Genomic DNA, 13,622 nt, shown 5'->3' on the forward strand with positions numbered 1-13,622 from the left:
TTGGAACTTACAATTTTGATACATCTTAATTTGAGCATCATATTTATGATATAAAACCATGAAAAAATTGTGTTTCAGGATCTTTAAGTTCTAAGTGTATTGTCTTCATACTTGGCCACAACAAACCTTGGGACAATACCGTCAAGAAAAACTAAACGTAACTTGATTTTCATTTATAAATGACCTTACCCTTCAAAGTCAAATGTCTAACGGTTGCTTGAAATTTACTAATTTATGCTATAAGTGACTATAACATTGTAATTTTTTTAAAGAATTGTCTTCATACTTAAACAGAACAACCTTTAAACCGACCAGAAGACATTTACTTTCCCGCAAAAATGACCATGACCTTAAAGGTCATATTTTTGTGATTAATTAATGGATTATCTTCATACTTGGACAAAACAACCTTTTGGACAATACATTCTAAATAGTTGAACTGACCTTTACCATGAGCTTTAAATTGCCTTGACCGTCAATATCAAATTATTGAATTTTCAAATTGGTAAAAATGTCATAAATTTCTTATGTATTTACAGATTTTATTTATATTTGGACAAATAGAGACTTGCTACCAAACAAATTGGTATAATTGAATATATTGAATAATTTAGATTTGTCATTGACCTTTTTATTGACCTTGACCGAGGTCAAATTAATGAAATTCGATTATTTAATTCTATAGATTTGGACCACATGCACAGTCTTAAATATAAAATTTGACTTAGATTTTGATGATGATGATACCTTTCTTTTGATATCAGCTGATATATAGTTTGATAAAGTGGCCTTCTTTTCTGTCCTTTGATGTACACCTGTGCGCAGTTTTAGATGTAAAATTGAACTTAGATATCAGCTTACCTAGAATTCGCCAAAGTGACAGACTTCAATGTCCCTTGATGTACAGCTTTGACATTTGGACCATGTACAAAGCTTTAGATGTAAAATCAAACTTTGATATCAGATGGCCTAGATAATTTGTTGAAGTGATATATTTTGTCATATGCATGTGTTAAGATGTAAAATTAAACTTTGATATCAGCTGACCTAGATTTTAATTAAGTGACTTTCTTATCATTTGATATACAGCTATGAAATTAAGTCATGTGCGCATGTTTAGATAAAAATTGAACTTTAACAGAAGTTTACCTAGATTTTATGTACATCTATGAAATTTGAACCATGTGCACAGTTTTAGCTGTAAAATACTTGTGCAAAACAACAAATCTTTTTTTCTTCATTTAAAAAAAGATTTGTTTAAACTTTTTAATTTGAAAGAATATAAAAAGTCGAGCGTTGCTCCTGCCCGGTGGTGGCTCTTATTTTAGTTTATCACAACACATTTTCAGATTTTAGATAAATGCTTCCTACTTTTTTGTCACTTCACATATAAAGTACCAAAGACTAATAAAGGTATCTAAATTTTAATTATAATTCAACTTTCGTTTATACCTTACCTCTGAACGGATAACACGTTGCTGAAAAGAGTTGGATAAATGACATAAATACAAGTAAATTATTATTTTTACAATAACTTTTATGTCTTAGTTAAACGTTGTTCATGTGATTATTGGTACAATTTCGAATCATTAATTTTATACAACTAGCCTCGTGTAGGAAAATAAATTTATTTGATTTGAATAAATATCAAGTAAGATCAAAAACTCATATTATGATGTTAAACAGCGATTCAAAATAAGACTGTACGATTTAAAACTTAAAATTTACATGTTACCTGTTTAATTGTGGACTTAATATGTGATATTTGAGTATTCTATCAAATGTATTATTATGAAAATACATATATGTTTAAGATATACTTCATATGCATTTACATATTTTTTTTCAATTACCATAGTACCATTTATTGTGTTATAGAAATATTGCAATAAGCTAGCCATATTAAACTTCACTTTATCTTGTAGAGTTTTTGTCCATGTTGTTTGTTGTCATGAACATTGCATGATAGACGAGTATGGAATGTACAAACATGATACCTTTTTACATTAGGTATTTTCATTAGAAACGGAAACAGCATTGGTGCGTACGCATTCTGTGAAGGGCACAATAAGGACTACTAAAAGAATGTAATTTAAAGGTATTTGATTCATTCGATTCCGACATAAGCAACTTTGCATCAAGCCTGCATGAAATACAAGTACCTGATATGTAAATATCATCCAATAGAAATATTCGGTAAAAGTGTACGAAGTTTGGCTGGCGTCATAATTAAAGCATTGAACTTCTTGTTATTAAGGAGTCGTGATGCGAGTTCTCTTTGGGCCATATTCGCTTTACAATCTCATGCGTATGTGATTCCAGGTTAACCAGAATACAGCAATTTCTTGTAAAAAAAAAAATTCGTGATTTGACATTTATAACAAGTAAAAGAAAACAATGCGGGACTTTTTTGAACCAACACAAGAATTATTCAAATCCTCGGGTTTAAAAATATCACAGGCAAAGGGGCTCCTTTAAAAAAAGGTTTTTAAGATAAAATTTTAAATTTTTTAAAATTTTTTTTTCGGGGAAAAAAACCCTGGGTAGGAATAAATTACCGTTTTTTTTTTAAGTGGGCCCCCCGTTTTTTTGAATGCAAAAACTTAACCAAGCAAAGTAGCTCTCCCTCTTCTTAGAGAATCCCGTAAAACAAAAAGTTTGCATGATGCATTTAAAAGGCGACATTTTAACTGCTTCCCCTAGGACCCCAAAAGAAAAGTACTAAAAGTTGGCAAACTTGTTGCGGCACTTGTAAAGTAAATACAGGTTAGGAGGAACTTTTATTATTATTCAATTTTTTTAGGATCAAAAGCCACTGTATATCTATCTGTCTACCAGACAAAATAAAACAAAAACATGAGACTCACATACACCCTCTTTGTTCCACGCCCTCCTCTCCACCAAAACAAATCTGCACAGTATGCAGCGAACTTCATCCATGATTTATTAGGGTTCCTAGTTGTTGTTTTAGTGGGGTTTTTTTGCTGTTGTTTTTTTTTTTCAGCACAAAATGACAGACAAATATTATCGACTAGTTACCATTTTGGTAAATATATGTCCTGGCCCTCTACGGGAACTGTTTCTGAAACAGGCAGCCGCAGACCCTAATCTCAAAACACCATACACTACATTAGATGCTTATTTAGCGTTCAGGAGAAAAGATATCAATAGACTTACCCAAAAACCGAAATGTGTTATACGAAAGGATCAATTTGATTTGTTATTTCCATCTGCTGGGCAAGGTCAAACAGATATCGGCGCATGGGATGTGACATTATTAACTGCTCTGTTGAAAAACATTTTTAGCTTAGCCCAAAATGATCTTGTGTGTATCGAAAAAATCAGGACAATCAGAAATGAGCTCCAACATATCGCAGGTACGTGTAAAATAACAGAACATGATTTTAAGAATATATACACAAACCTTAGTGTGAACATTGTAAACTTAGCATTATCTGTTAAGGGTCAAGGCTATGCAGACAAGATTGAACAAGATATTAAAGAGGTAGAAAGTTCTATATTAACAGATCTAGGAGATGTGCTAAGGTCGTGGTACATGAGCAAAATCGTTAAGTTGGAAACAAAAATAGAAAAACCTTAAGGTAAAGATAGATGAAATAAAAACAAGATACAGGCAAAACCATGAAGACACTGAATAAAACCACTGTCAAGCGAACACGAGCCGGAGGTAAAAGTTTGAAACGCTTCAAAACTGTTGATCATATACTTGAAAAAATGAGAGGTAAGCCTTCATATGAATTTTAAACTTTATGTCAAAAAGTAACTGCCATTATAATTTGGTGGTCGTTTAAACCATTGAGACAATGTCTGACAGTAAATGTTGATACTCGTTATTAAAGAATTTTATATATAATAAATAATATAATGTTTATATGATTCTTATTATTGATTTACAATGCTTAAACATTTTTCTCGTGTAATCTTCATTATGTTTTCAAATAGAAAACTTTGCGTCGTTGCTGAGGAAGAAACTTGACAGTGATTTTACACCTCCACCAGAAACTGCGAGAATCATTAAAGAAATCGAAGATAATCACCTAGTGGTCGTGTCAGGATACGGCAAAGGTCTATATCTACAAGCGGCACTCTCTGCTATTGATAACCAGGATTATGAAGCGGGAGAAAGCATCCTATGTTCAAGTCCCACTGACTGGCGCCACATCGGTAATGAAGATGCCGAGTTAGTTGTATTCCTTCACCCATTTGGCGAAGGTACATTTGATTTACAGAAGGCAAAAGACTTTCGTTCAATTGCGGATAATATTGTAGAGACAACTGACTCCATGGACAATGATGATGTGCTAGATGTTGTCATAATAATGGACCAATCAATTTTAGAAGAATGGAAACGTCATTTTAGACATGATATGATGAAACAACCAATCGTTGTCTACAAACCAACCACTGAAGACTCACCTGTGGACCTTATTGAAGGTACATTTATTTAATTACGCTGATTCATTTTATTGTTTACAAATATAACCATGTTTTAAAGGCTTTCTGTGTCTGATTATTTATTACTATTTATGACAAAAATATTTCACTCATTTGTAGTAAGTCAGCTATTTGTTAGGTGTGTCACTTCCTTTTATAAACATCAAGATCTAGATACTTGACATAATCCGTTAGAATACATGGTCCTAATCCTACCATTTGAAATATACGTTCGGTGTAGGATAAGAACGAGCTACTGATTCAATTATATGATACCATATTATTTATTTCGTTTTTTAGTAGAAAGCAGTATGTCACAGGTTGAAGCAGATCCACACTACAAAAACTTACTTGGTATGTAAAATTCAGAATTTTTATTAGATGAAAAGAAGCAAGCATATATAACTTATTATCATAGCATCAATATTGTGTTGCACAATTATGGATTTTTCATTTATGTTAGAAATAGTATAGTCAAACATCTATAAAAATTGTTAACTCTGGAACTTAGTCATCTTAGAAGAATGTTCGTTTTTTCCTTTTCAGTTCAATCAATTGCCTACAATAAACATCATAGAGCAAAGATGGCAGATGAACACTTTTTGGAAAATGCATTGGAAGAATTCCGCTCCAAAAAGGTAATCGTCATTTCCGGTCCACGTGGCAGTGGAAAAACGACGCTTGCTCTCTCCCTACTGTCGTCATATCAAGATGGTCATTATCTCATACTAACAGAACCGGGTGATCTCAGTTGTATTAGATTCGGTGTTACCTGTGTTGTGATCATCGAAGAACAGTTATCTTGGAGGAAAGTACATGTTCGAAATGTCCGTCACAAAAGTGGTTAACAATTTGATAATTGCTCTACACGGCAGTCCACAAAACATAAATTAAACAATAAAGTATCACATGTTCTAACAAGCTTCAAGCACACATAGTTACCAGACAACAATAAAGTAACAATTGTTCTGTTAATTACAAGCTATCAAACACACATATTCCACTAAACATATACCAGACAACAATAAAGTAACAATTGTTCTGTTAATTACAAGCTATCAAGCCACATATTCCACCAAACATATACCAGACAACAATAAAGTAACAATTGTTCTGTTAATTACAAGCTATCAAACACACATATTCCACTAAACATATACCAGACAACAATAAAGTAACAATTGTTCTGTTAATTACAAGCTATCAAACACACATATTCCACCAAAACATATACCAGACAAGAATAAAGTAACAATTGTTCTGTTAACTACAAGCTATCAAGCCCACATATTCCACTAAACATATACCAGACAACAATAAAGTAACAATTGTTCTGTTAATTACAAGCTATCAAACACACATATTCCACTAAACATATACCAGACAACAATAAAGTAACAATTGTTCTGTTAATTACAAGCTATCAAGCCCACATATTCCACAAACATATACCAGACAACAATAAAGTAACAATTGTTCTGTTAACTACAAGCTATCAAACACACATATTCCACTAAACATATACCAGACAACAATAAAGTAACAATTGTTCTGTTAATTACAAGCTATCAAAACACAACATATTCCACTAAACATATACCAGACAACAATAAAGTAACAATTGTTCTGTTAATTACAAGCTATCAAACACACATATTCCACTAAACATATACCAGACAACAATAAAGCAACAATTGTTCTGTTAATTACAAGCTATCAAGCCCACATATTCCACCAAACATATACCAGACAACAATAAAGTAACAATTGTTCTGTTAATTACAAGCTATCAAGCACACATATTCCACTAAACATATACCAGACAACAATAAAGTAACAATTGTTCTGTTAATTACAAGCTATCAAACACACATATTCCACTAAACATATACCAGACAAGAATAAAGCAACAATTGTTCTGTTAATTACAAGCTATCAAGCCCACATATTCCACCAAACATATACCAGACAAGAATAAAGCAACAATTGTTCTGTTAATTACAAGCTATCAAACACACTAATCCACCAAACATATACCAGACAAGAATAAAGCAACAATTGTTCTGTTAACTACAAGCTATCAAACACACATATTCCACTAAACATATACCAGACAACAATAAAGTAACAATTGTTCTGTTAATTACAAGCTATCAAACACACATATTCCACCAAACATATACCAGACAAGAATAAAGTAACAATTGTTCTGTTAACTACAAGCTATCAAGCCCACATATTCCACTAAACATATACCAGACAACAATAAAGTAACAATTGTTCTGTTAATTACAAGCTATCAAACACACATATTCCACTAAACATATACCAGACAACAATAAAGTAACAATTGTTCTGTTAATTACAAGCCTTAAAGCACACATATTCCACTAAACATATACCAGACAACAATAAAGTAACAATTGTTCTGTTAATTACAAGCTATCAAACACACATATTCCACTAAACATATACCAGACAAGAATAAAGCAACAATTGTTCTGTTAATTACAAGCTATCAAGCCCACATATTCCACCAAACATATACCAGACAACAATAAAGTAACAATTGTTCTGTTAATTACAAGCTATCAAGCACACATATTCCACTAAACATATACCAGACAACAATAAAGTAACAATTGTTCTGTTAATTACAAGCTATCAAACACACATATTCCACTAAACATATACCAGACAAGAATAAAGTAACAATTGTTCTGTTAATTACAAGCTATCAAGCCCACATATTCCACCAAACATATACCAGACAACAATAAAGCAACAATTGTTCTGTTAATTACAAGCTATCAAACACACTAATCCACCAAACATATACCAGACAAGAATAAAGCAACAATTGTTCTGTTAACTACAAGCTATCAAACACACATATTCCACTAAACATATACCAGACAACAATAAAGTAACAATTGTTCTGTTAACTACAAGCTATCAAGCCCACATATTCCACCAAACATATACCAGACAACAATAAAGCAACAATTGTTCTGTTAATTACAAGCTATCAAACACACATATTCCACTAAACATATACCAGACAACAATAAAGTAGCAATTGTTCTGTTAATTACAAGCTATCAAACACACATATTCCACTAAACATATACCAGACAAGAGTAAAGCAACAATTGTTCTGTTAATTACAAGCTATCAAGCCCACATATTCCACCAAACATATACCAGACAACAATAAAGCAACAATTGTTCTGTTAATTACAAGCTATCAAACACACTAATCCACCAAACATATACCAGACAACAATAAAGTAACAATTGTTCTGTTAACTACAAGCTATCAAGCCCACATATTCCACCAACCAGTATACCAGACAACAATAAAGTAACGATTGTTCTGTTAACTACAAGCTATCAAGTCCACATATTCCACCAAACATATACCAGACAACAATAAAGTAACGATTGTTCTGTTAACTACAAGCTATCAAGTCCACATATTCCACCAAACAGTATACCAGACAACAATAAAGTAACAATTGTTCTGTTAACTACAAGCTATCAAGCCCACATATTCCACCAAACGTATACCAGACAACAATAAAGTAACAATTGTTCTGTTAACTACAAGCTATCAAGCCCACATATTCCAACAAATGTACTGGTTTGGGAGATAAACTCGGCTGAAAATCAGTGTTTTTGGGGCATATTTCATTTATTTGTTTACGTATTCTGATGAATCTTGCACCATAATAAACTTCAGCTCTTGGATTTTCCGGTATCACCATAAAAGTTATATTTAGAAACATAATGGGTAATTTTGAGAGGCCCTGGAAGAGGTACGTAAAAAGGATATTTTTAACGTGCGCGAGTAGATAATTCCGGCTCTTTGTTTTCCTTCTTAAATGAGTAAGTTAAAACGTAAAATAACATGTTTAGACATTTTATTATTTCTTTGCTGTTCATTTATGTCAAATAAAAAATATTTGTTACCAAAATTGGTGAGCATTACGTTAGTATAATGAATATCTATAATAACACGATATTTATATGCAACGTACTATGTAACATATAAATCATTTTTACGTAAAAACACATGCATTATCATTTATTAACGTATAACGAAATATGTAGTTAAAGAATTAGTGATTCAAATTAATTTTTGCTTAGCTTAACAGAGTGAAGAAGAAATTAATTTAGTGGTATTCAACCTACACATTAACATATAAAAGGAGCATTTAACATATCAGTTTTTCAATCCATTCCAATTAAAGGTTACAATTGTGTAATCAGCCTTTTTTCTGAGTTAGCAAGACAAAAGTGAGTCTAAATTTCATCTACAAAATGTATACGTAAACGTCGTCTGCTTTACCGGTAGTCGGTCAATATATAAAAGTACCCCTCTGCGAGCCTCAAAATGAGCATCTGCTGCACATGCGCACAACAATGGGATTCCCGTACTTTTTATAGGCATGTTCTGTAAACAAACAGGTTAACGTTTGTGTTATTTTTAAAATATCTTACCAAACTTGACAAAATTTCCAGATATTGTCGAATTCCAGCGATAGTATGAGATTGTGAGTTTGATTAGATTAAAAATTCCGATAACTCGAGTTAATTATAACTAGAACTGCCACTACCTTGGCGTGAATACCCCCGCATACCACTTTGTCAGAATCAACAGTGGCCATTTAGAGCTCAAGGACAACCTCCCTGCCAAATCTGAGGTTACTAAGCCAGTGCATTGCTAAGTTATGTATTCTACAAGCTTCAAATGTGAAAATGTCAAAATCAATACATTGCGGACAGGACATTCTTTAGCAATTGAGAAGAAAAGCTTTTTTTTGTCAAGGTCCCTGTGACCTTGATCTTTGACCCAGTGACCTCAAAGTCAATAGGGGTCACCTTATAGTCATGATCAACATCCATGCCAAATATGAAGATTGTGGGTCAAAGGAATCTTAAGTAAATGGGTGGACAAACTTTTTGAAGTCAAAGTCCCTATGACCTTGACCTTTGATCCAGTGACCTCAAAATCACAAGGGGTCATCTACTTATCATGATCAACATCCATGCCAAATATGAAGACTGTGGGTCAAAGGACTCTAAAGTTATTGGGCAGACAAACTTTTTGAAGTCAAAGTCCCTGTGACCTTGACCTTTGACCTGGTGACCTCAAAATCAATAGGGGTCATCTACTAATCATGACTAACCTCCATGCCAAACATGAAGACTGTGGGTCAAAGGAATCTTAAGTTATAGGGCGGACAAGATTTTTGAAGTCAAGGCCCCTGTGACCTTGACCTTTGACCTGATGACCTCAAAATTAATAGGGGTCATCTACAAATCATGACTAACCTCCATGCCAAATATGAAGACTATGGGTCAAAGGAATCTTAAGTTATTGGGCGGACAAGCTTTTTGAAGCCAAGGCCCCTGTGACCTTGACCTTTGACCTGATGACCTCAAAATCAATAGGGGTCATCTACTAATCATGACTAACCTCCATGCCAAATATGAAGACTATGGGTCATAGGAATCTTAAGTTATTGGGCGGACAAGCTTTTTGAAGTCAAGGCCCCTGTGACCTTGACCTTTGACCTGGTGACCTCAAAATCAATAGGGGTCATCTACTTATCATGACTAACCTCCATGCCAAATATGACGACTGTAGGTCAAAGGAATCTTAAGTTATTGGGCGGACAAGCTTTTTGAAATCAAGGCCCCTGTGACCTTGACCTTTGACCTAGTGACCTCAAAATCAATGGCCGGACAGCCGGACGGACAAGCTGATTCCAGTATACCCCCCTTACAACTTTCTTGTGCGGGGGTATAAAAAGCCGAGTTTATCAACCAGCCGAAGTTATCTCCCCAACCAGTATACCAGACAACAATAAAGTAACAATTGTTCTGTTAATTACAAGCTATCAAACACACAAAGGGTATCTGTCTTCCTGGGGGAAATGTAAGGTTACAATATTTTACCATAGGTTTGGCAGGTTTAAATCCTGGCATGGGTTCTGTTGGTTTATTCTGGTGATATATTGTTTCTCCAACCAAAGCATCTTTAATATTCTTCATATTTGCTATGATATAGCCCACCTGTCCTGCATATCTATTGATAAATAACATGTGACATTGAAAGTTAAAATATAATAATTACAGTCTTACTTGCCAAAGTGACCATGTGTTTTAGCTACTTTTATCTTTAGCAACAGCTATGAATATCCAGATCATTTTCTCTTTATATTTTTAATGTGTTAAGCAACTTTTGCGACCACTAATTAGACAGCTAACTGTGATGAGAATTCACCAACACTTAGGAAAAGTTTAGTGTCATGGAACATTGAAGAAGACAAGATAAAATATTAAACAAAGGAGATTAATAATTCTGGAAAAATATCAAACATCAAACCAGTAAATCCTATGTTCATATAGTTAAATGTTGAAACTATACCATATACAATACTTGATTCTTAAAACAAATCTCTGACTTTATTGTCTTGTTTTATTTTTTTCATTTCTCAACCAAACATTGATTTGATATTTACAGATCAATTGTTTAGATGTGTGTTAAGTTAACCTATGCTTAATTTATTGTAAACCATCAAATATGGTGATAAACTTACAAGGCATGTGTAGGGAATTCTGTTGGATACATTATACCAATCTCTTGTACCTCATGTACCTTTTGTTTGTGATGAGTCATGATTTTATCACCTGTATAAAAAAAACAAGAGAGAGAATATTTTCATCTTACAAGAATTGAAACTTTAAAACAGCAGAAATAGAAAGTTGACCTTCAATGTCTGAGGTTAATGAATTTGCTTTTATTTATCCAAAACGTCAATGAGAAGTGATTACCCTTGTCTCATGTATTCTCAATTTCTGGTCATCTTAAAAATGGAAGTTTAAGAAATTTTGCAAGTTATGGTTAATTGACAATTTACACATATAACCTTTTTTGACAACTCCATCTAGTACAGCTATACTTGCTACAGCACCTCTATATGGTGTATACCATGAATCAAACATCAAGCATTTTAATGGTTTCTTAACATCTGCAACAGGTCTGAAATATACAACAATGCATTCATTTACTGCATTATGTTCCAAAACTATTATATGACAGCATCTGTTAAATAAGAGCCAATGATCCACATTGTCTTTACCTTATTGTTACTGACATCTCTGCAAAAACTGTCTTAATGGTCAAGTAGAGCTGAATTTACTTTATATTTCAAATGATTGACTGTTAAAATGGTGTTTGACCAACAGGTGATATTTGAAAATGTTTAGGATAAAATTATAAATCTGCCTTAAATATAAAAAGACTGCCCCACTCTCTTTATAAACTGAACAGTACACATAAATTCAATGGATATTTACAGAAAATTCCTTAGGATTTGGCATTATTGTTTTTGCGAAGTCAATTACTAAATCAAAAGGAATTATTGCAAAATGAAAACTTATTTATATATACCCTTTGATGGGCATAATGTCACTTTAAGCAAAAATGTATCATTCTAGTACACTATAGATAGTTCCCAATTTTTACAATATTTACCTCCCTTACCAAAAGTGGCAGTAATTCTGAGGTCAACACTCTATATAATATTATTAACAAAATATAAAAATATCAATATTAACAGCTGATATACGTAAATTGTCAAATTCTTTTATATATATGCAGCAAATTATTAAAGCACCAATATTATCATATACCAGATTTTTATAATATCTTATTGCTATTCATCTCTTGACTAAAATCAAATTAATAATGATCTGCACTTACGATGGAATTCTTTCTACAATTTGCTGAAGTACTTCATCAATTCCAGTACCCAACTTTGCTGAAATCTATAACAAACTAATCATACTTTAAAATTGTCAAAGACATTGAAGATTCTAATATAGGCATGTGTTATATTGCAAACAATAGTTTGTATACGGTCATATAACCTGTCATGAATATTTATTACAAATTTATAATACAGCAAATTTCCTTTTTTGAGAATAAAGTGACACTTCTACATAAATTGACAGCAGCCTTTCATATAAAACTATATTGACATCACCATTATCCAATAAAGTGGCATTTTCATGTTTTTTAAGTTTTTACTATATACATTTAAGGAAAATCAATGACCCCTGGGGCGGGGCCAATTTTAACCCAGCAGCCCTTATTTGAACAAACTTGGTAGACACCCACTAGAGGATATTTCATGCTTAATATCTAAGCTCCAGCTATTTGGGTTTTTTAAAAGGATTTTTTAAGTTTTTACTATATACAAATAAGGAATATCAATGGCCCCCAGGGCAGGGCCAATTTTTACCCAAGGGCTTTTATTTGAACAAACTTGGTAGACACCTACTAGAAGATGTGTCATGCTTAATATCTAAGCTCTAACTATTTGGGTTTTTTTAAAAGAAGATTTTACTTTATACAAATGAGGAAAATCAATGACCCCCCCCCCCCCCCCCCCCCCCCCCCCCCCCCCAGGCAGGGCCAATTTTGACCCCAGGGCATTTATTTGAACAAACTTGGTAGACACTCACTAGAAGATGTTTCATGCCAAATATTTAAGCTCTAGCTCCTTCGGTTTTCTAAAAGAAGATATTTTTAGTTTTTTCTTTCGGTTGCCATGACAACCTGAGTTCTGCATTGAATTAAATTCTTTGAACAATTTTTAAAGTTGAGTACCAAAAGAACATTCCTGTGAAGTTTGGATGAAATTGGCTTAGCAGTTTATGAGGAGATATTGTTTAAAGTAAAAGTTTACGGCCTGATGCCGGACGAAAAGCAATCACAAAAGCTCACCATGTCACTTTGTGACAGGTGAGCTAAAAATGAAAGCATGACATGTTCATTGAAGAAAATGAGTAGAATAAGGCTTCAATGTAAATGACTACAAGTTTACCTGTAAAACATCCTCGGGTAGAATATCAAACAGTTTATGAAGCTGTTGCATGACAACATTTGGTTGAGCACCTTTAAGATCAATCTTGTTGAGAACAGGTATCACTGGTAAATCTCTGTCAAATGCTAGGAAAAAGTTGGCTACAGTTTGAGCTTGCACACCCTATATAATGAGTTAAGAGCATTAAAAAAATCCAATGACTTGTGCTACATCAAAATAAAATCAGCATACTCATTCAACAAACCTAAAGTCCTCTCCGATTAAACC

At 33.1% G+C, this 13,622-nt stretch overlaps 2 protein-coding genes across 2 annotated transcripts; one reads left to right on the top strand and one right to left on the bottom strand.

Annotated features, from left to right (window-relative positions):
• Positions 1 to 3,516: 3,516 nt before the first annotated feature.
• LOC132752307 (uncharacterized) lies at positions 3,517 to 5,303 on the top strand. Its single transcript, XM_060742617.1, has 4 exons — positions 3,517 to 3,742; positions 3,964 to 4,455; positions 4,756 to 4,809; positions 5,002 to 5,303. Exons 1-4 carry the CDS (start codon positions 3,643 to 3,645, stop codon positions 5,301 to 5,303), a joined length of 948 nt encoding a protein of 315 aa, XP_060598600.1. The 5' UTR covers positions 3,517 to 3,642.
• A 5,044-nt stretch (positions 5,304 to 10,347) lies between these two features.
• Positions 10,348 to 13,517, bottom strand: LOC132752308 (translation factor Guf1, mitochondrial-like; the record flags this gene model as incomplete). Its single annotated transcript, XM_060742619.1, has 5 exons — positions 10,348 to 10,549; positions 11,064 to 11,154; positions 11,394 to 11,506; positions 12,230 to 12,294; positions 13,356 to 13,517. Coding segments are annotated over 5 exons (633 nt in total), but the record flags the coding sequence as incomplete, so codon positions are not given.
• Between the last annotated feature and the right edge of the window lie 105 nt (positions 13,518 to 13,622).

Source organism: Ruditapes philippinarum, unplaced genomic scaffold, assembly GCF_026571515.1.
Source record: "Ruditapes philippinarum isolate M1 unplaced genomic scaffold, ASM2657151v2 ctg17078_1_1_1_1, whole genome shotgun sequence".
NCBI classification, from domain to species: domain Eukaryota; kingdom Metazoa; phylum Mollusca; class Bivalvia; order Venerida; family Veneridae; genus Ruditapes; species Ruditapes philippinarum.

What these genes read in the sequence shown, in the direction of transcription:
- LOC132752307 (XM_060742617.1), top strand. Translation starts at nt 3,643, where the DNA reads ATGAAGACACTGAATAAAACCACTGTCAAGCGAACACGAGCCGGAGGT. An exon ending in TATACTTGAAAAAATGAGAG is followed by an intron (nt 3,743 to 3,963) that starts GTAAGCCTTCAT and finishes GTTTTCAAATAG; the next exon opens with AAAACTTTGCGTCGTTGCTG. An exon ending in ACACTACAAAAACTTACTTG is followed by an intron (nt 4,810 to 5,001) that starts GTATGTAAAATT and finishes TTTCCTTTTCAG; the next exon opens with TTCAATCAATTGCCTACAAT.